The sequence below is a fragment of the Schistocerca nitens genome, chromosome 9 (assembly GCF_023898315.1).
Source record: "Schistocerca nitens isolate TAMUIC-IGC-003100 chromosome 9, iqSchNite1.1, whole genome shotgun sequence".
Classification (NCBI taxonomy): Eukaryota; Metazoa; Arthropoda; class Insecta; order Orthoptera; family Acrididae; genus Schistocerca; species Schistocerca nitens.
In genome coordinates this window covers 282520432-282543781 of record NC_064622.1, presented here as the reverse complement: position 1 = coordinate 282543781, position 23350 = coordinate 282520432, and the positions used below count along the sequence as shown (strand labels likewise).

The 23350-nt window shown below is 43.1% G+C and overlaps 1 protein-coding gene across 3 annotated transcripts in view; it reads right to left on the bottom strand.

The window, feature by feature from the left end:
• LOC126203922 (retinol-binding protein pinta-like) overlaps positions 1–23350 on the bottom strand; it is a 176392-nt gene that overhangs the window by 123611 nt on the left and 29431 nt on the right. For 2 of the 3 annotated variants that reach the window (XM_049938322.1, XM_049938321.1), the window contains exons 3-4: positions 19003–19162; positions 10266–10524 (exon numbers count right to left, since the gene is read on the bottom strand). In XM_049938322.1, coding sequence (XP_049794279.1) covers positions 10266–10524; positions 19003–19162 — 419 coding nt within the window. The remainder of the gene's footprint in view (positions 1–10265; positions 10525–19002; positions 19163–23350) is intronic. The other variant, XM_049938320.1, reaches the window with a different exon arrangement.

The following is a 23350-nucleotide window of genomic DNA, read 5'->3' as shown; positions in this document are numbered from 1 at the left end:
AATCTCGTGAAACCACCAGCAAGTGTCCTAGATACTGCTCCTTACCATTCAGTTGTCGTTGGCAAGACATCTACCATGGCAAACTAAATGGAGGAAAGGACTGAATGACTTTAGCATCTTAACGTTGTGTAAGTGATGAGGTTATGGAAAAAAGGTTATGGAAAAAAAATATCTCTCCATAATCGACGAACGGGCGGGAAAAAAAGGCAAGTAATCGTTAGCATACCACCCACCTTATCACTGCCATTTCAACCCAGCAGAGTTAATATGGGCCCAAACTAAAGTTTAGGTTTCCAGGAATAGTAATAAATTTAACATCACTGCAGTCGAAGTACTCACAAGAGAATCTGTCAGGAAGGACACCGCTGAAAATTCGATGAAAGTCGTCAAACATACGCAAAGCATCACAGAAAGACCGTAGCAGAATGAATACATTTCGGAAAATTCAATGGAGGAGATAATAATTTCATCAGATGACAACAATGACAGTGACACTTCAAGAGTCCGTCATCGGGACTAGAGTGGTATCAGTGGAGTCTTTTTCATTATCACCGTAGAAATGGAGCACAGGTGGATTCAACAACATGTTTGGCGTGAGCAGTTTACATCTGTGAGTACCGACGTAGCAAAATTATATCGTCGTAAGTTTTGAAATTGTAATAAGAAGGCCTTAATAGCAGCTAATTCAAAATTTCATCCTAGGAATTCAGCACACAGAGGGGTCCAAAAAATGTAGACACTCTTTGATAGTCAGCATTAATGGAACAAAAGAACATACAGTTTCAATTCTTGTACGGGGGAAAGGTTATTTTATGTGTTAAAAATTACTCATCTTAGCAAATAAAACAACGTCGATGCCACTGAACTATTGACAGAACTACTGCTGTCAGTGTTGCTGGTGAGATACGCCTCGATAGTTCTCGTAGCTCGTTCAGTGTAGCTGGCTTCTGTTGATTAACTTCATTTTTCAAAGCTCCTCATAGGTAGAAGTCAAGAGGTGTAAGGTCTGGAAAACATGTTGGATACTCAACACCTCCTCTTCGACCTATCCACCGTCCCGGTAGATTTTCATCCACGCAGGCTCTGACACCTGGTAGTGAGGCGGAGCGCCATCTTGTTGTAATCAAACTCTTTCATTTCCAAACACCTCTCGGATGGCAGGTAAAATCGATGTTTGCAGCATATGAAGATACACCTCGCAGCTGCGGTACTTTCAAAGAAGAATGGACCAGTCAAACCGTGCGATGACAGACCACACCACACGTTAACGACCTGGTAGATTAGCATGTTGGTCTACGTAAACGTGAGGATTTTCAGGAGCCCTGTATACGTTTGAATTGCACCTCATCAGACCAGTTAACCATCCCTGCAAACTGTTCATCCTCGCGAATCATGCCTTTAGATGACCCTCAGTACTGCATACTTCGATCCAGGTCGTTCTTGTTCATTGTGGACAGCAATTTTGGACTGTACACCTTCCACTTTCCAGCCTTCAGAATTCGTCGTATGCATGTCGGCTTACCCCCCACCCCTTTTACGTGCACCCTGCTTCACAAATTTCTGAGGTGATCAACTAAAATGTTGCAACACAGGAGTACTGGAAGCAGGAGTTGTTTATGTTTTTGGTCGGCCAGACCTTTCCTTTTGAAGATCCTGAACAGTACCTTCGGCTTCGAATTTATCTCGAATACTATAAATTGTAATACGTGTTGGTGTATAAGATCAGTGGTCTTGTGTTGCTTAAACGGCAATATTACTTCATTCCTGCCCTCTCATCTGCTGGAAAACGCGCACCAAGATCTATTGAGAAAACAACGGTCTGTGCTACCGCGCAAAATTGCAACGGTATGTCACTCAGTTCCAAAGATATTTACCATCAAAGAGTGTCTGTATTTTTCTTGGCTCCTCTGTATAACACAAAAAATTATTATTATTATAAAAATATTATTATTATAAAAACATTACTATTTACAATACAACTGGTGTACTCGGGAGGCCCTGTTATTTCTGTCGCTTTTGTTCGTTCTAAACAGCAGATGGTTGCCTACTTAAGATACGTTTTCCCGCCGCTATAAAAACGCTTAATCTTATTCTTTGCCGTGTTGCGATAGAATCAAGCAGTCAGATCAGAAAAATTAATAACAGTTTCGTTACAAACCTACGGCCATCTGTTTCTCGTAAAGAAACTGTACGGGCGCACGTTTAGTAGTTGACACGCGAGCGGAGATTTGTGCATTATATTTAGGTCATATTGTCTCGCATCAGGATCTTCGAAAGAGATCTGGTTTCAAACATATGGAAATATGATCTATTCTTAAAATTTCATTTGCACAACGTATTCAGCTGCCTTGAATAACAAAAAGTTTCCCGTATGACGAAAATTCGGTAACGTCATGATAAAATGTACTCTTGTAAACTGCCTTTATATCGTCTTAATAATTTGTTACACAGGTAAAACTAAAATCAAAACATAGTGCGACTCTTCCAGAATACATTTACGCAGTTTCCATACTTATGAAATGAATAGTTTGCCTGTTTGCACGAGGTGAATGAAATGCAAGATTACGCGTGTGGTCCGTGCGGGACGTGGAAACTCTGCTCCGCGCCTCCATGTGCTCTTGGCGAATTGTCAATACTAAAGTAATTTTGGATAGACTTTACTCGGATACAGATGGGATTCACAGATTCCATCTCGCGAGAAAAAAGACGCCAACGAAAAGGGCATTCGTTCACTGAATCTAGGGTAGCATGCTGACACCATGAAGATATCTAATAATGCCAGGAAAAAGAAGAGAAGTATAATCGAATGAAAGGCCTGAGGTTTTAAGAATTTTGTCTTCGAATTAGTTAGTGCCTGTGGATAGGCAAACCAATGAACAGATTTCCAAAGGAGGCTGCTCCTTCCCAGGCAGTTTGCATCACTGACTTCAATGAATTTCACGCACGTTTGCCAATGAAACAAGTCGGTTGCAACCGTTTAATGAACGTTAAGTACGTCTGGTGCATTGATATACTGACAGTGCTTTGTTAGTTTATCATTGCACTCTCATGCAGATACACATAACCTCTGAAAAGGGAAAAAGCGGCTTTGCTCCGTTTATTTATCCCTGCACAGCTGACTTTCTTCCTACTCTGCCTCCTAATTTGCGTACGAGTGCAAGAGTGAAAATATTTTGAAAATCCACCCAGTAAGGTCAGAGCTGATAGATATGGGGGTTTATACACTGAAGCGCCAAAGAAACTGGTATAGGCTTGCGTTTTAAATTCCAGAGATATGTAAACATGCAGAGTACGGCGCTATGTAAGACAACAAGTTTCTGGCGCAGTTGTTAGATCGGCTAGTGCTGCTACAATGGCAGCTTATCAACATTTAAGTGAGTTCCAAGGTGTTATAGTCGGCGCACGAGCGAGGGGACACAGCATCTCCGAGGCAGTGATGAAGTGGGGACTTTCCCGTACGACCATTTCACGAGTGTACCATATTAGGAACCCAGCAAAACATCAGATCTCCTACATCGCAGCGGCCGCAAAAAGATCCCACGAGAACGGGACCAACGACGACTGAAGGGAATCGTTCAACATGACAGAAGTGCAAACCTTCCGCAAATTACTGCAAGTTTCAATGCTGGGCCATCAACAACTGTCAGCGTGCGAAACATTCAACGAAACATCATCGATATGGGCTTTCGAAGCCGAAGCCCCACTCGTTTACCTTTGATAACTGCACGCCACACAGCTTTACTCCTTGCCTGGGCCCGTGAACACCGACATTGGACTGTCGACGACTGGAAACATGTTGCCTGGTCGGACGCGTCGCGTTTCAAATTGTTTAGAGCGGATGGACGTGTACGGGTATGGAGACAACCTCATGAATCCATGACCCTACATGCCAGCTGTTCAAGCAGGTAGAAGCTGCTGGTGTGGGACGTTTCCAGGTGGAGTGGGACGTTTACAGGTGGAGTGATATGGGACCCCAGATACGTCTAGATACGACTCTGACAAGCATGCTTTCTGGTAATCTGCTTCTTCTAACGTGACCCGTAAGTTCTGAAATCTTGTGTTACCTCGCCATTAGAAAATGGACGAAGGTATTGGTGTTGCTTAAGTTAACATCAGAAGATAGTCAATTGTGTTTATTTCAGTCACGGTGGGTAGGTAAGAAGTTTGCATTCGTTTATTTGCAACTTTCGCTTAATTTCGTATGTTTGGCGTGAGCTTGAAATGATACCCTTTGTTCTGATACTAAAGCAAACGGATTGTGAATTTTTGCCTTGTGTGTGTCTTTAACATATCGGATGATAATGAGATGTCATCTTTGGATGTTCCGCATGTTGATATGTGAGCAGTGCTTTCCGAATACCTTGAGATGCTTGTTTCTTTGGGTAATGCACGTCCATTAAATTCTCCAAATACTCGAAAGTTAGTTGCTCAAATTGTGGACCATAAAGCATGGAGCCGAACAACTATCTATAAGTGAAATGACTTTCTATGTTTTCCCATTTCTGAATTTACTGAGGCTAGCGTATATCTTGCCCACCAACGCACCTCATAACTTCTCAGGCGTCACTATTGTTAAATGGTGTCTCTCAGATTGTGTATGATAAGCACAGAGCCAAAAGAATCTATCTGCAGGATGAATTTATTTTGGACTACCCATTTTTTAATCTATTGGAGATTATGTAAATTGGGACTCAGTCAATCACGTGCCTTGAATCTCACCACCAAATCTGTGTGTCCAATTACTTTGTAAGACATGTCATCCCGACTACGTATTTGCGTCACTTAAGTATGACAGTTCACCAGGCCTGATGTCCATCCCTGACATCATTGATTGCTCTCTGGTCGTTAGGAAATAGTAAATTGGGGAGTAAATGTTGTCATGGCTCTGTATGTGTTCTTGTGATCTGAGGTCGCCTCGTACTCCCTATTACCTAAAGCCAGGCTGTGATAATTTATGTGTCCTCTAATGTTTTACCAATTAGCCTTATTCAAGAGTTTATTAAGGGAACATTTATGGGAAGTTTGAGTATAGTCTCCAGTTGTCTACTGAACAATGTACCTCTCTATCCTGTAAATGTGTGATGGTGATACATAGGGAAGTGCTTTTGGTATGAGCATGATTAATAAATTCATTTTGTGACTTTCGAATCTTGCCCTATTCAAAAAGTACCCAACACTGCAGTACCTCATTTTCTAATCCGCCCCATATGATGCCCCCAAAGCGTTAACATATACGCCACCCAAGTGAGGATCTGAAATGGATAGAGCCGATGATTGAACAGCAGTCCAGTGAATTTAAAAGTCACGTATCGTCTGTAATGTCACCTTCCTACTCCTCCACATGTTTATCGGAGAGGACGTCAATTTGCACCCATCGTCTAGGGGTATGTCTTCCATTTCAGGTTCGAACCCAGTCAGCACTTAAAGTTTGAATAAAAATCATCAGCAATGACGGCCGAAGACTTTCGGCATAAGAAATCACCCTCATTCAGCCAATGGCCTTATCAAAGAGAGCGAAGGAGAGGATAGAGGTTCAGGACACCCTTACCTTGAGGTGGGAAACTGCCCCCAAAGGCCAAAGAATCAGCAATGATCAATGGTACGAGGATGCAGAAGGCAATGGAAACCAATGCATTAAAGACACATGTGTGTCCGGAGGACATATGGCCTGTAATTGAAACAGTTCGTGATGATCTCTCCTTTGGCGAAAGATTCCGAATTAGTCCCCATTCGGATCGCCGGAAGGGGACTGACAGAGGGGAAGTTGACTATGACTAGACCAGTGAATACCTAACGAAAGGATAACGTTCTACGTGTCGTGGCATGGAAATTCGGAAGTATGAACGTGGTAGAAAAGCCATAAAATCTGAAAAGGGAATTGTTAAAGCTCAATCTAGAAGTGGGGGTCAATGAAGTGGAATGGGGAGAAGACAATGATTTCTGGTCAGATGAGTGTAGGGTATTGTCAAGAGCAGCAGAAAGTGGATAAAACGAGTAGGATTCGTTATGAATAGGAAGCTAGGTCGCAAAGCTACTGTGAACTGTTCTGTAATAGGATTTTTCGCATCAGAACTGACATAAAACCAACACCAGAAACTATAGTTGAGGTATACGTTCCAACATCACAAGCAGAAGATGGAGAGGTAGGGAAAGTATATGGGGATACTGAACGAATAGTTCAGTTCGTAATGGGCAATAAAAATCTAATAATCATAGTGGATTGAAATGTGGTTGTAGGAGAAGGAGTAGAAGAAAGCGTTATGGGATAACGCGTGGTTGGTACTAGGAAAGAAAGAAGATGAAGACTAATTGTGTTATGCAATGAAGTTGAGCTGCTAGTAGCGAATACTCATTTCAAGTATCACAAGACCAGGAGGTATACTTGGAAAAGACAGAGAATTACGGGAAGACTTCAGTCAGATTACATCCTGGTTAGGCAGAAACTCTGAAACCAGATACTGGATTACAAGGCGTACCCAAGAGCGGAAACAGACTCACATCACAGTTTAGTAGTGATCAAGAGTAGGTTGAAGATTGATTGACAAGTCAGGCAGAATCAACGCACAAAGAAAGAATCAAGGAACGAAGAGATACGCTTGAAGTTCTCTGTTGCTATACATACTGCGACAAAGAATAGCTCAGCACGCAATTCAGCTGAAAAGAAATGGGCATCACTAAAAAAGGGGACCACGGAAGTTGGGTAGAAAGAACGTGTGTACAAAGACTGAAACTGCAAAGGAACCATCGATAACAGAAGAAATACTTAATTTGATCGATGAAAGAAGGAATACAAGTCACTTAAAAATGAAATAAACAGGAACTTCAAGGAAGTTATACGAAACGGCTACATGAAAAACGTGAAGAAATCGGAAAAGAAATGGTTGTCAAAAGGACTGACTCAGCATGTAGAAAAGTCAAAGCGACCTTCCATGCCATTAAAAGCTAGGATGCTAACATTTAGAGAGCAATGGGAATTCCACTGTTAAATGCAGAGGAGAGAACGCGTAGTCAGAAAGAGTACATTGATGGCCTCTATGAAAGGGAATACTTGTTTGATGACGTGGTAGAAGAAGAAACAGGAGTCGATATAGAAGAGATATTCAGTATTAGCATCATAATATAAAAGAGCTTTGGAAGACTTCAGAAAGACTAAGACAGAAGGGATAGGTAACATTCGATTAGAAGATCCCAATTCATCGGAATAATTGGCAACAAAACGACACACACATTGATGTGTAGAATGCATGAGTCTGGCGAATCCCATCTGACTCTCGGAAAATCATCATCCACACTATTCCGAAGACTGCAAGGGCCGAAAAGTGCGAGAATTATCGCACAGTCGTGTTAACAGCTCATACATCGAACTAGCTGACAAGGATAAAATACAGAAAAATGGAAAAGAAGATGTAGTATAAAAGATGCTCTCAAAGGATTGTTCTACAATATCAAGTGGTGCAAGATGTTCGAAATTCTGAGAAAAATAGGGGTAAGGTATCGGGAAACGCGGGTAATATACAGTATGTACTACAGCCAACAAAGAATATTGAAGGTGGAAGACTAAGAAAGAATTGCTCGGATTAAGACGGATGTAAGACAGGGACGTAGTCTTTCACCCCTAATGTTCTATTATACTCGTACATCGAAGAAGTAATGACAGAAACAAAAGAAATGTTCAAGAGTGTAATTAAAACTCAAGGTGAAAGGATGTCAATGAGAGGATATGCTGATGACATTATTATCCTCTTTACATGTGAAGAATAATTCAGGATCTGCTGAATTAAATGAACCGCCTAATGAGCCCAGAATATGGCTTGAGAGTAAACCTAAGAAAGACGAAAGCAGTGCGAAGTAGCAGAACAGAGAACAGTGAGAAACGTAACATCATCAGTATTGGCGATCACGAAGTGGATGAAGTTAAGGAATTTTGTTACCTAGGCAGCAAAATAAACCATGGCAGACAGAGCAAAGAGGGTATCAGAAGCAGACTAGCACTGGCAAAAATGGCATTCCTGGCCAAGAGAATCTATTAGTATCTAACGTAGGCTATAATTTGAGGAAGAGGTTTCTGAGAATGTACATTTGGAGCACAGCATTGTATGATTATGAAACAAGGAGTGTGGGAAAACCGGAAAAGGAGAGAATAGAAACATGTGAGATGTGGTGCTACAGAAGAATGTGGAGAATTAGGTGGACTGATAAGGTAAGGAATGAAGAGGTTCTCCAGAGAATCGGCGAGAAAGAAATGTACGGAAAACACTGACAAGAAGAAGGGGGAATATGGTAGGAGAACTGTTAAGACATCATAGAATAACTTCCATGGTACCAGGGGAGCTGTAGAGGGTAAAAACCGTAGAGAAAGACAGAGATTGGATTACATCCAGCAAATAATTATGGACGTACACTGATCAGCTAGAGCATCATGACAACCGACCTGCTATAGGTATCGAACGTCCACGTCATTAGCAGCCGTCATCCTAGCGAACAATGACTGCTAGTCAGACACACGCACGGTGCATGTAGTATCAATGAGCGTGCTGTCCGTGTATAAAACGCGGAAGGCGCGCGATCGGTATGGGTTTGACTGAGGACAGAGTGTGATGGTCCGGATTCTTGGCACAAGTATTTCGGAAGCTGCACTACTTACCGGGTGTTCGAGGAGTGCTGTTGTATGTTCAAAAGTTGGCAAAACCAAGGTGAAACAACGTCTGGATATCGTAGTCTTGGGCGACCACCCTTCATTACAGAGGTCGGTCTGGGCAGACTGCTGAAACAGGACAGGTGGCGAACTGTGGCGGAACTAACGTAACAGATGACGACCCTTGCGTCTACCAATGTTAACATCACGACATTGGCAACTGTGAGTGAAATGAGAGCGTGACCATTGAGATTGTACGTTGGCGCAATGGCGGAGCATTGTGTGGTCTGATGAAGCCCAATATCTTCTTCATCATGCCGATGCAAGGGGCAATCGTCGTCTTCCAGGGCAACAGTTCCTTGTCACCTGTACTGCGGGACGGTGTCAACCTGACAGTGGCGCCACTATGCTCTGAGGAACATTCACGTGGGCAACCATGGTCTATTGGAGTTCATGCAAGGCATCATGACAGCTAAGGAGTACCGTACACTGGTTTCAAACAACATACATCCCTTCATGACGATAATAATTCCTGACGGCAGTGGTATTTTTCAACAAGATAATGCGCCATGTTACAAAGCCAGGAGTGCGATGGAGTGGTTCAGGGAACACAGTGGTGACTTCCAAATGATGTGCTGGCCCTCCGACTCGCCAGATGTGGAACCGTTCGAACACATCTGGATATGATTGAACGTGGTGTCAGAATTAATCGCCCCCCTCCCTGTAATTGACGGAAATTAGGCGGTTTGTGTGTGCCGATGTGGTGACAAGTCCCTCCAGCGACCAACTAAGGCCTCATGGCTTCCATGTCATGATGCGTCGCTGCTGTTATCCGTGGATAAATGGTTTAAATGGCTCTGAGCACTATGGGACATAACATCTGAGGTCATCACTCCCCTAGAACTTAGAACGACTTAAACCTAACTAACCTAAGGACGTCACACACATCCATGCCCGAGGCAGGATTCGAACCTGCGACCGTAGCGGTTGCGCGGTTCCAGACTGAAGCGCCTAGAACAGCGGTGGATATGCCGGATATTTGGTAGCTAGTCATAACGTTCTGGCTGTATAGAGTAGATTGCAAGTGATACTCCGAGATAAAGAGGTTGACACAAGAGAGGAATTCGTGGTGTGCCACATCAAACCAGTCAGAAGGATGATAACTGAAGAAAAGTAATACTAAAACAACTTTATATGTTGGACCTGTTCTCTAACTTGAGACTTATTAATTTGGCTGGTTGACGTAGAAGTATGCACATGCAATCCCAGATGACGACAGAGTTCTGAACAGAGTTTAAAATAATCGATATGGAGGATACATCTTAAAGTAAGCAAATAAAGTCATCACAGCAAATAAATCACCCCCCTCCCCCCCCCCTCCTTTCACGGTGTCACGAATCGTACCTTTACTGAGTGGCTATAATGCGAGTTACAAATTTGGAGATATGCTATGTATATATTTTCTGTAAGTCATTTTTTCACGCACGTCTGACACAATGTAAATGCATACTAATAACAGTGCATTCTGTACTTGAAGTTGAGTTTTTTTCGAAATCTCTAGGTTTTATGCGCAACGAGCGTCGATGCGGCCATATGTAATAGTAGCCATGGCATGTTTTAGTTTGCTTACCTGATAGCACGTCGTGATGCGGCGCAACAGCCAAGGCGACATGGCGGTGAAGTGTCCCAAGGTGGCGCCCTGCATGTCTTGGATGAGCACCTCGCCGCAGATAACCGTCGGGTCGTCCTCCCACAAGGTGGCGTCGGAGCTCATGAAGTCTACTTTGGTTGTCTCCTCTGGCGGCAGGGTGCCCGGCGCCAGCTTGCCCATGCGAACCACAGTTACGCGTCTGCCCTCTGCGTCTCGTTCTGGTAGCTGCACTACGACCCTGAAGATGGAAAACGTGTCCCTGCACATTTGCGGACTGTTGTTATTTTTGGTACAATGAGTGGATATTGTTGCATCTCCGTCAAGTAGAGGTGAGGATATTTCAGCAGCGGATAGTGATATGGGGGCGGAATCGACTAGTCGCCTCGATGAGGGACTGAAGTCAATGAGCCAAGTGGCTGTGGAGGCTGTAATGGGTCCAGCAGGCGCGAGTTGGTTAGGCTAATCCTTTTGTTCCCCGCCTGCTTTTAATAAACGCATACCACGGCGAGGAAAGTTCGCATACTATACTTGAACCATTCCAGGCACGCCGTTGTGTTACTGTGATGATTATCACGGTATGGACTTCGATTGCAATTTGGATACAACAGGGACTATTTATGTACAGCTGTTGTCGGACTTAGAATCCATTGGGGAATTTATCTGCTTGATACTTTCAGATGATGTTTCGCATGACTGTCTCCCGGCTTCTACCTTTTGAGAATGTGTGCCGCACCTGCCTGAACTTCACTCCAAGCACCACATAGCGGAACTCACCTACCGAGTTGGTAATGAATAATGTGTGTTCGTGTGTAGTCGGACTCAAAAAGAAAAATCATAGCAAAAGACTGAGAAGCAAATGGATGCAGTGGGTTGATCTACATCTACAGCTATACCCTGCATGCTACCTTACAGTGTATGGAGGGGATACTTCTTTCATTGAGGGGGTACTTTATCTTTTTCCTCTTCCATTCGTGAATAGCGGGTGGGAAGAATGACAGCCGATAAACCTCTGTAAGTAGGCTGTTTAGGTTTTTTTTAATGGTAACGCCATGTAGCGCTCTGTATGAAAATCACTGGCTGTGCTGTGTGCAGTCTGTGGCTGGGTGGCATTGTTGGAATTTGCTATTGTAGTGTTGGGCAGTTGGCTGTTAACAGCACGTAGCGTTGCGCAGTTGGAGGTGAGCCGCCAGCAGTGGTGGGTGTGGGGAGAGAGATGACGGTAAATTTGTAATATTTGATATCATGGACTGATATATATAATATGACTTTTGAACAATATTAAGGTAAATACATTGTTCGTTCTCTATCAAAATCTTTCTTTTGCTAACTGTGTCTATCAGTAGTTAGTGCCTTCAGTAGTTTGAATCTTTTATTTAGCTGGCAGTAGTGGCGCTCGCTCTATTGCAGTAGTTCGAGTAACGAAGATTTTTGTGAGGTAAGTGAATTGTGAAACGTGCAGGTTAATGTTAGCCAGGGCCATTCTTTTGTAGGGATTTTTGAAGGCAGATTGCGTTGCGTCAAAAATATTGTGTGTCAGTTTAAGCACAGTCATGTATAATTTTTCTAAGGGGACGTATCATACCTCTTTCTCTTTCTCAGAATTTCTCGTTGCGAACGCTCCCAGAATCATGTGTTTTCTATTGAAAAGTACCTCTCGTTATTTCAGCAGTAAGCCTCTCATTCAACACAACACCTCTCTTGCTGCAACCTCCACTGGTGTTTGTTGAACATCACCGTAACACTCTCCCGCTTAATGAACCTTCCCGTGACACAATGCGCCGCTCTTTTCTCTCTCTCTCTCTCTCTCCCTCCCTCCCTGTCTCCTCCCCCCCCCCTCTGTCTGTCTGTCTGTCTCTCTCTCTCATATATCAGTTCATCGTGCTAATGGTCCCAGAAATGTGCATTACCCAAGACCCTATCTTAAAAGTTCCGTGTAAGTTACTTCTTTCGTGGATGAATTAATTTTTTTTCTTATTCTCCCAATGAAATTAAAGCAGTCTGGATTCTTTTTTATTTCCTACTATTTGTTTTATGTGCTCATTTACACTTTATATCGCATCCCAGGTACACCTAGATACCTACATAAGCAATCTGCAGTACCACCATCCGACCGCTATGGTTTGGTTAAAATTGTGAAGACTTCTCCTGCAACGGGAAATGGTTCAAATAATATTTTGCGTTTTCAAGGAAAATTAATGCTCGCCAATGCATTTTGTGTTTTAAGAGATTAATCAAAAGTATATCAAAACCGAATTTTGCAAACCTATAACCTTCCCTTCATCCAGTTAATTGAAATATATTTGTATTCCTAGTAACGTTGAGCGAGTCCGCTCACTGTTTATTAGAACATAGGTACAAAATGTAATAACTGAGTAATTTTAAGTTATTATTTTGAAACTGCGTCTACTCGCTGTGTACCAGCCCTGGGAAGGTGAGAGCCGTCTCAGTTTGATTCCCCGTCACCTCAGAATTTTCCGAAAAATAATTATCGATGATGGGTGCTTACCGGTGGCAAGTGAGAGACAGAGCTTCATTAAATTTAAATTAAAAATAGTTATTTAAGTAAAAAACTTTTAAATATAATACGTTTCTTAATATTTCTCCTATAGCCGTACAGATTCCTAGCGCCATACAAATCGTCATGGAAATTTCTGGTTGTGAATTTTTAATAGCTACGACAATACTTGTGAAATTTAAAACGAAAAACGTGGGACGCATGAAGTAGGTAATTGATGCATGAATAGTTCACCTAAGCTGCTAACAATTTTATTGCACTTCAAATGTTGCGTCATTTTTCTCAACGGCAGGTACTCTGTACATTCTTTACTATTATCTATTGCATCCACCTCACGTTCTCCGTTTTCAGTTTTACAAAAATTTTCGTAGCTATTAGAAATTCACACCTCCTGGATATTGTGTAGTTTGTCTCTAAAAGGTGTTAACGCTAGACATAGTTGATGTATAAAGGAAAAGGCTGTAAAAGTATGTAAATAAAATCACTCATCCCCGGAAACTGAGTGAAAACATTCATGTAACGGCACCAACCGACAGAGATTTGTATCAGTCGGTTATCTCGCATTGAGTGCAAACACTTGAACTGGGTGAGTGCACGAAAACATTTATGAAATTGATGTGATAACAGAGATCAGTTTCATTTGGTCTGTTTCATTCGATTGAAAAAATCGACTGATCAGTCGGTTGTTAAAAATAGTTAATTGCCTCATCGCTAGGCATTACTAGTCATCGCAGGAGCATTGATTCGTTCACTGAACTATTCCAGTGTTGTCTACGGTGGGGGTTCGTAAACAACGTACTTAATATACCCCCGATGGAAGAATGTACAAGGCATTTGGTCAGGCGACCTGTGGATCCGAGGGAATAAGGCCCCATCATCTTTACGAAAACGCCCCATCCAGTGACGCGGAATTCCGTCGTTCAGGTAGCGACGAACTTTGATCCTACAATGAGGGAGTGCCCCATCTTGTCGGAAAATGAAATATCTGAATCAGCGGTCACTTGTGGAAACAATAAGAGTTGTAACATATCAAGATGTATCCGTCACAGTCCTCTCACAGAAGAAAAATGGCCCTTGCAGCTCCGTCTGTAAAACTACAACGAAAACATTAACTTCATGCAAATCTCGTTCGTGCGCCACAATTTCATGAGGATTTTCAGTGACTCATACTCTTGCATTTTGTCGATTAACCTTTCCAGATAAATGGAAGGACTCTTCGCCATTAAATATCAGCTTTCAGGTGAAATGTTCATTTTCAAGTTCTTCCTGACTTGTGATGCGAAATTGAAGGCGCCAGCCATGATGTTGCCTCTTGATTGTGTCTCGAGCTGCAGACGGTACAGTTTGAAAGTTAACCGCCGTCGTAGAACCTTCCACACGGTCTGCTGAGGTATTCAATTTCGTGACATACCGACAGTTTATTTTGTTGGACTGCGTACGAAATTTTCCCTCGCCCTACTCGCGGTTGCATCTGGCGCACTTGGTTGACCGGTACCTTTGTGTTTACAGAGAGAACCAGCGTCCCTAACCTGCCGACACAAACCAACAATGCTATATTCGCATTGCTGTTTCTTGTCATAGTTCCTTATGAATGCGTGCTGCACTGTCGTAACGGAAAAACACCTCGCATTCATACACACAAAAAGACTTTTCACGCTCTCTCTCCATTTTCTCAAAGCGATGCACTAGTTACACCAGCTGGTGGGCACAGTCAAAACTCGGTCTACTGTTTCATTCACGCTTAAATCGTATTTCTGCTTGTAACACTTTGGAAAATATGTAACTCCGAAAACGAATGTATCAATTATAGTAGCCACGTATTTTTCCGCATGTAGCTGCATAGACATTAAAAAAAAGTCAACTTAGATGATAACTAACACTGCTGAGTGGCGAAGTGCCGAACATTAGATCGTACACAACATGGATTTGAGTCGATGAACCGTCACCATTTTTACCACCGTGAATCCTGCGTAGCTAGCAAGTGCTAGGCAGCGTTAGAAACGGAGTTAAAACAGAAGATGACAGCTTGACGCGGAGCTGTCCACAAGGTCGTCATTGATTGCCACCTCTGAAAGGAAACAGACCGTGGCCTATACCGAGGTACCATCTCGGGATGCGTCGTAAGTAGTTTGGGAAAACTGCAGAAAACGTAAATGAGGGGGCTGAATGATCCACGCGGTAGCACGGTACTCAGTGGTAATGCAGAAAGTTGTATTGAATAAGGGAGAGTCTAGAAAATTTTAGGGCACCAGAATCGATGGTAGTGGAGTATTATGTACGTCCAAACAACGGTAAAAATACGTTGAGGTGCCAAAAGTCATGAGATACCGATATGCACATAAATATATGGCCGTAGTATTGTGTACACAAAGCATAAAAGGACAGTGTATTGGCGGAGGTGTCGTTTGTACTGAGGTGACTCATGTGAAAAGGTTTCCGGCGTGATTATGACCACACGACGGGAACTTACAGACTTTGAACGCGGAATGGTACCTGGAGATAGATGCATGGGTCATTCAATTACGGAAGTCGTTATGGAATTCAATAATCCGAGATCCACAGTGTCAAGATAGGGCCGAGAATATAAAGTTTTAGGCACTACCTCTCATCACAGACGACGCAGTGCCCGACGGTCTTCACTTAACGACTGAGAGCAGCGGCGTTTGCGTAGAGTTGTCGGTGCTAACAAAGCAACCGCTGTAATCAGTGTGGGGCATACGACGAATGGCCGGCCGCCGTGCCCGTGCGGTTCTAGGCGCTACAGTCTGGAACCGAGCGACCGCTCCGGTCGCAGGTTCGAATCCTGCCTCGGGCATGGATGTGTGTGATGTCCTTAGGTTAGTTAGGTTTAATTAGTTCTAAGTTCTAGGCGACTGATGACCTCAGAAGTTAAGTCGCATAGTGCTCAGAGCCATTTGAACCATACGACGAATGTATCAGTCGGGACATTCGGGTGATATTTGGCTTTAATGGCTATGGCGGAAAACAATCCACGCGAGTGCCTTTGCCAACAGCATATCGCCTGCACGGTCTCTCCTGGGCTCGTGACAACATCGGATGTACCCTAGACAACTGAAGAACCGTGGCCTGGGCATGCGAGTCCCGATTTCAGTTGCTAAGAGTTGATAGTAGGGTTAGAGTCTGGAGCAGAGCCCACGAAGCCATGGACCCAAACTCCCAACAAGGCACTATGCAAGATGATGGCTCCATAATGGTGTGGGCCGCGTCTACATGGAATGCTCGGGTAAGTGGAATTTTCAGCCGTTCATGGAATTCAACTGTGGAGACTATGCGCCATGTCATGCGGCTAGGACTGTTCAAAATTGGTTTGAATAACATTCTGGACAGTTCAAGCGAATCATTTCACCTCCCAGACCGCCCGATATGAATCCCATCGAACATTTAAGGGGCATAATCGAGAGGTCTCTTCGTGTACAGAGTCCAGTGTCGGCAACGCTTTCGAAATTATCGACGGCTATAGAGGCAGCATGGCTGAATATTTCTGCAGAGGACTTTGTTTATTTATTTACTTATTTACAATTCAAATTCCGTAGGACCAAATTGAGCAGCAAATCTACAAGGTCACGGAACATGTCAGTACATGAAATTACAACATAAAAGTAATAACAGATAAAAATAAATGTTCATGAACCTGAAAAAAAGTCAGTCCATAAGTTTTAAGTAAACACTATCAGCAATACAATAAGAACCAGCTTAGTTTTTCAAGGAACTCCTCAACAGAATAGAAGGAGTGACCCATGAGGAAACTCTTCAGTTTCGATTTGAAAGCGCGTGGAATACCGCTAAGATTTTTAATTTCGAGTGGCAGCTTATTGAAAATGGATGCAGCAGTATACTGCACACCTTTTTGCACAAGAGTTACGGAATTCCGATCCAAATGCAGGATTGATTTCTGCCGAGTATTAACGGAGTGAAAGCTGCTTATTCTTGGGAATAAACTAATATTGGTAACACGAAACGACAATAAAGAATATACATATTGATAGACGAATGTCAAAATACCCAGACTCGTGAACAGAGGTTGACAAGAGGTTCCTGAACTCACACCACTTATTGCCCGGACCGCCCGTTTCTGAGCCAAAAATATCCTCTTACAATGGAAGAGTTACCCCAAAATATAATGCCATACGACGTAAACGAATGGAAATAAGCAGAATAATTTTCGTGTCGAAGTATCACTCACTTTTGATACCGTTCGAATAGTAAAAATGGCAGTATTAAGTCTTTGAACAAGATCCTGAACATGGGCTTTCCACGACAGCTTACTATCTATCTGAACACCTATAAATTTGAACTGTTCTAGGTTTCACTAATCATGTGCCCGTTCTGTAGGAAGTAAATTTTTATTTAATTCACCAGCAATGCTCAGAAAATGATTGTTAAATACTGTACATATATCTGATTTATCAGTAACAGAAATATTTTTACTGCTAACTGACTTTATATCATCGACCTTGTACTGCTGACCAGACACTTCCTTCACAACTGACCATATCGTTTCAATTTTTCCTGTGAATTACCTATTCTATTTGCATGCCACATACTCTTTGCCTTCCTAATAACATTATTAGTTCCTTACAATATTGTTTGTAATGTGCTACTGTAGCTTGATTGTGACTACTTCTAACATTTTGATATAATTCCCACTTTGTTCTACATGATATCCTTATCCCACTAATCCGCCACCCAGGCTGCCTATTACTACTAGTACCCCGTTTAGAATGTTCTAATGGGCAGCAACTCTCAAAGAACATGAGAAATGTGTTATGGAAAGTATTGTATTTATCATCTATGTTATCGACACTATAAACACCCTGCCACTCTTGTTCCTTGACAAGTTTTAAAAAACTCTCTATTCCTTTCCTACATAGTTTGTAATTAAATATGACATTGGTTTGAGTACAAAAGCCTTTTAGTGTTAAAATTTGTGCATCATGGTCTGAAAGGCCATTCAAGCTTTTACGAACAGAATGCCCATCTAGTAATGAAGAACGAATAAAAATACTGTCTATGACTGTGCTACCGTTCCCCTGCACCCTATTTGGAAAAAAACACAGTTTGTATCAGATCTTATGAATTTAGGAGATCCACGAACTTTTGGAGTCCACGTCACGTCGGGCTGCTGTACTACAGCGGGCAAGAGGAGATCCACGACAACGTTAGGAGGTATCCAACGAATTTTGTCACCACAGTGTACATGGTGTTAAATGCTCGCTTGCAACTGCCGTCCGGCCGGAGATTATTTATGTCATATTCTACCTGGTTAAATAACGTTTGTCTGCATAAGTAACTACTTGACTAGAAAAGCAAAATACTTCGTTGTTTTGTCCTAGATTAATGCAGGGAAGTTTTTAGGCAACTGGGGCGGTGTTACGTCTTATAACGCACTGTAAGCTTGAAGAAGTCAGGATACACGGTAGTTATGATTCCAGGCTGATACAGCATTGTTATGATCCGAAGCTAAGCTATGCACTTACTTAACTTGCTGAGTGTACTGTGACACGGATCAGCGAGCGGCAAGGCATGTCATCTACTGTTCGGCCATGCTACTCGTAAAGCGTTATGGTGTTCAGACCAAACTTCGGTATGAGGGCACATTTACTATCTGGAGACATGTAGTGCTCAACCTGAAACTAAAAATGGACTCTCTGTCTATCCTTTTCTTTGGCGTTATTTTCACATTTTGGGTCCTTACACGGTGGACAGCAGCGCATTCCACATTCAGCAACATTATGTAGTCATCTGTGCTTTCTGTTACCAATGTATCACCACAACAGAGGTGTGGAAGTGTGGCTGAAATCTGTGTGTATCTTATTTTGTCTGTACTCCGTCATGTAACTGTCTGCGCGCTGTACTTCCAAGGCGAATGTGGAAAAACAGCATTGAATAATTCATTTCGGGTGTGAACAACAACATAAAAGTGATCATTGTGTCAGACCAGTGATGGCTATTAGAGAACAAGGATTCACCTCAGGTCTATGTCTGATCACTTTGCTTCTACGGTATTCGAAACGTTATCGTGTTAAGTGCAGCAGAACCACGGTAACGAGCCATAAGTAAGTACGGCAGAAGCACGGTAAGGAGTCATAAGTAAGTACGGCACAACCACGGTAACGAGCCATAAACCGAGCATTCAGTGTCACAGCCGCAGCTTTACGACACAGTTAGGTTTCAACTTACGCAGAGTTGAGATACTTCTGGGCGATCGGCGCGAAGGGGTCCCTGTTCGTGAATATCTCCGGCAGTGCGGAGCGCATCGTATAGAACATGTCCAGCTTCTGTTTGGTCTTCTCCAGCGAGAACTTGCAGCCGCGCAGGAACGTCAGGATCCACTGGTCGTCTGCGAAAACGTCAGCATAGTGTGAAAAAACATATACTTTCCAGTTAGGCAGTGCAACTAAAATAAAATTTTAGATGGTTGGTTGGTTGGTTGGTTGGTTGGAAGGAGACCAGACAGCGTGGTCATCGGTCTCATCGGATTAGGGAAGGATGGGGAAGGAAGTCGGCCGTGCCCTTTCAGAGGAACCATCCCGGCATTTGCCTGGAGTGATTTAGGGAAATCACGGAAAACCTAAATCAGGATGGCCGGACGCGGGATTGAACCGTCGTCCTCCCGAATGCGAGTCCAGTGTCTAACCACTGCGCCACCCCGCTCGGTATAAAATTTTAGATGGAACAGAAGCAATCAATAACAGTGAAACAGTCGAAAAAAACTAAAAGTAAATGTATTCATATATACTGACCCTACGACTTATCTTAGAAGCTAGATTAAGGAAAGGCAAACCTACCTTTCTAGCATTTGTAGACTTAGAGAAAGCTTTTGACAATGTTGACTGGAATACTCTCTTTCAAATTCTGAAGGTGGCAGGGGTAAAATATAGGGAGAGAAAGGCTATTTACAATGTGTACAGAAAGCAGATGGCAGGTATAAGAGTCGAGGGACATGAAAGGGAACCAGTGGTTGGGAAGGGAGTGAGACAGGGTTGTAGTGTGGAGAGCTGCATCAAACCAGTCTCAGGACTGAAGACCACACAACAAACTACATATAGTCGTACTGGTGGAAAATGAAAGAAAAAGCACATCTAATAACGTGATGCTTTACCCGTCAAGGCATCTGACAAACTGCGTAAAGAATGATTATTTGAAGTGCCGTTCTATGGCCGGAGTGTGAAGCATGTACTCGGCATGAGACTCTTGGCGTCTTCAAAATTTTATCAAATTTACTGAAAACCTATTCTCATGTTTAACACTAGACGGATCGAGGGCCATTTTTTGAACTTTTCACTTGCTTTCTAAGCAAACCGTAAACTGGAATAAGTTGATGTATTGTGATTTCTCATCATTTGTGTGAAATATTAACAAATGTTCAAATGTGTGTGAAATCTTATGGGACTTAACTGCTAAGGTCGTCAGTCCCTAAGCGTACACACTACTTAACTTAAATTATGCTAAGGACAAACACACACACCCATGCCCGAGGGAGGACTCGAACCTCCGCTGGGACCAGCGCGGCTGAAATATTAACCACCGTTTTTTGAAGTGCCCTGTTTCTATTAGGTTGTGAAATATGAAGCTTACTGCGTAGAAAGACGGCGGGGCAACTTCGGGCCCTCATAACATTTCTCTGTATTTTTTCGCTACTTCTTTGCAATACTGCGTATGAAATCACATCAGCTGTTGTGATATTCTTGTTCAAATATGCGCCAACGATGTCATTCAGTTCAGCGCTGATTGTTAGGTAGTTGAAGCAAGGATTTCAGTTATTATCTGTTATGGCGGTATCTGATAGTCGTCCCCACAATCATGAGTTATGAATACAGGAAGCACCTAACAGACGTTGAAATACGAGAGCAGTAGTTCCCAACCTTTCTGAGACAATAACCTCCTGTGGAATCAGATATGAATGATATTTAGTTTTTGTAGGAATTTTATTAAATCACAAATTAATGAGTCAATTAGATAATTGGTACAGCTTATTTCTAACAACCTTCTTGTATAGAATGATGAAGCGATTTTCAGTGCATCGTGAGCGCTGCCTAGAAATCCTTCTCAGACAGGAAAGTTGATGATCCACGTTGAGAGTAGACATTTGTTATGCACCATGCTTCATCTGCACCACTTCTCTACACAGCGATACTTCCTCCCCTCGTACCCCGCAGCCCCACTGAAGATCAACCAAAGTAAAATATGTGCTACAATAAGGCCTACTTTTTGTAAATCAATTGATTACTGGGAGCCTTACTTCTGAAATGGCAAAAATAGGCAAACTTCAGGTTGCCAATGCTTTGTTCTGATCATTGCCACTAATAATAATAATAATAATAATAACAATGTACTATAGGCACTACAGCAAGGTAGTACCCGCTACATAGTTATTATAGTATTGTGCTGTCAATTAGTAGGTTTATTGTTAGGAAGTGATTAGTCAAGCAATTATGGTCTATTGCGGGAACTGTAAGCGGCAGTCAAATGAAAACGAGACGGATGGAAAAAGTAAGTAAACTGTTTATTATTTCAAGGGTAGACACTTATCCCACTGTTAATACACACATCAATAAAAGTTTTGCATCAGCCCAGTTCCCAGAACTCCTGAAGACAGACGTTGACTGTGGATATTGTATGACAGACACAGTCCCTTTGACTGTTCAGGGATGCCACTAAACGCGCCCAAAGATGTAAACAACCATGCATTAGACGGAGGGGGTCCGACAGCCAATCAGTTCCAGTCATTCCACCAGCAACGGGGTACAGTAGTTCAACCATGCCTAGACGGTCAATACCGTAATTCTATCGCGTCCGCATTGTCACTTTGTGCCAGGAAAGGCTCCCAACAAGGGAAGTGTCCAGGCGTCTCGGAGTGATCGAAAGCGATGTTGTTCGGACAGGGAGGAGATACAGAGAGATAGGAACTACCGATGACATGCGTCGCTCAGGCCGCCCAAGGGCTACTACTGCAGTGGATTGCCGCTACCTATGGATTATGGCTCGGAGGAACCCTGACATCAACGCATCCGTGTTGAATAATGCTTTTCGTGCAGCCACAGGCCGTCGTGTTACGACTCAAGCTGTGCGCAATAGGCTGCATGTCGCGCAACTTCATTCCTGACGTCCATGGCGAGATCCATCTTTGCAACCACGACATCATGCAGCACGGTACAGATGGACCCAACAACATGCCGAATGGACCGCTCAAGATTGGCTTCACTTTATCTTCACCGATGAGTATCGAATATGCCTTCAATCAGACAATTAAGGGAGACGTGTTTGGAGGCAACCCGATCAGGCTGAACGTCTTAGATGCACTGTTCAGTGAGTGTAGCAAGGTGGAGGTTCCATACTGTTTTGGGTTGGCATTATGTGGGGACGACGTAGGCTGCTGGTGGTCATGGAAGACGCCGTAACGACTGTACGATACGTGAATGCCATTCTGCGACCGATAGCGCAATCATATCGGCAGCATGATGGCGAGGCATTTGTCTTCATGGACGACAATTCGCACTCCCATCGTGCACATCTTGTGAATGACTTCCTTCAGGATAACGAATTCGTTCGACTAGAGTGGCCAACATGTTCTCCAGACATGAACCATATCGAACATGCCTATGATGGATTACAAAAGGCTGTTTATGGACGACGTGACTCACCACCCACTCTGAGGGACCTACGCCGAATCGCCGATGAGGAGTGGGACAATCTGGACCAACAGTGCTTTGATGAACTTGTGGACAGTATGCCAGGACAAATACAGGCAAGTATCAATGCAAGAGGACGTACTACTGGGTATTAGAGGTACCGGTGCGTACAGCAGTCTGGAGCACCACGTCTGAAGGTCTCGCTGTATGGTGGTACAACATGCAATGTGTGGTTTTAATGAGAAATAAAAGGGCGTAAATGATGTTTATGTTGATCTCTTTTCCAATTTTCTGTACAGGTTCCGGAACTCTCGGAACCGAGGTGATGCAAAACTTTTTTTGATGTGTGTACATATATCCCACTGTGAGATAAGACGGTCAACGCCTTCATGGGGAAACGTTTGCAGTTTCCTTCGGAATATGATTTTACCGAGGCTTGTACTTCTACGTCCGAAGCGAATTAACAATCACGAATGTCTTTCTTCAGTGCATCGAAAATATTGAAATTGTGAGGGGAGAAACCAGGGTTATACGGGGAATGTGTGAGAGCGTCCCAGCGAAACTGCAGCAGCGCAGTCGAAACAACAAGCACGCCAGCTCCGGCGAGGCCTGAGGGTCTTTTTCTTTGACTGCAGGAGCCGCCCGCTGCTCATTGAGTTCCGGGAACGAGGCATCACAATTAACGCAGAGCAGCAGATGAGCACTTAACAAAAACTGAAGCTTTCTGTCAAGATCAAACGCCCAGAAATGTTGACGAACAGCATAATTCCGTTGCAGGATAATGCCCGCCCACATGTTGCCAAGGTTGTTTCGACTAGCTGCAGAAGTTTCGCTAGGAGGCCCTTACACATCCATCATACACTTCCGATTTCTCTCCATGCGATTTCCATGTCTTT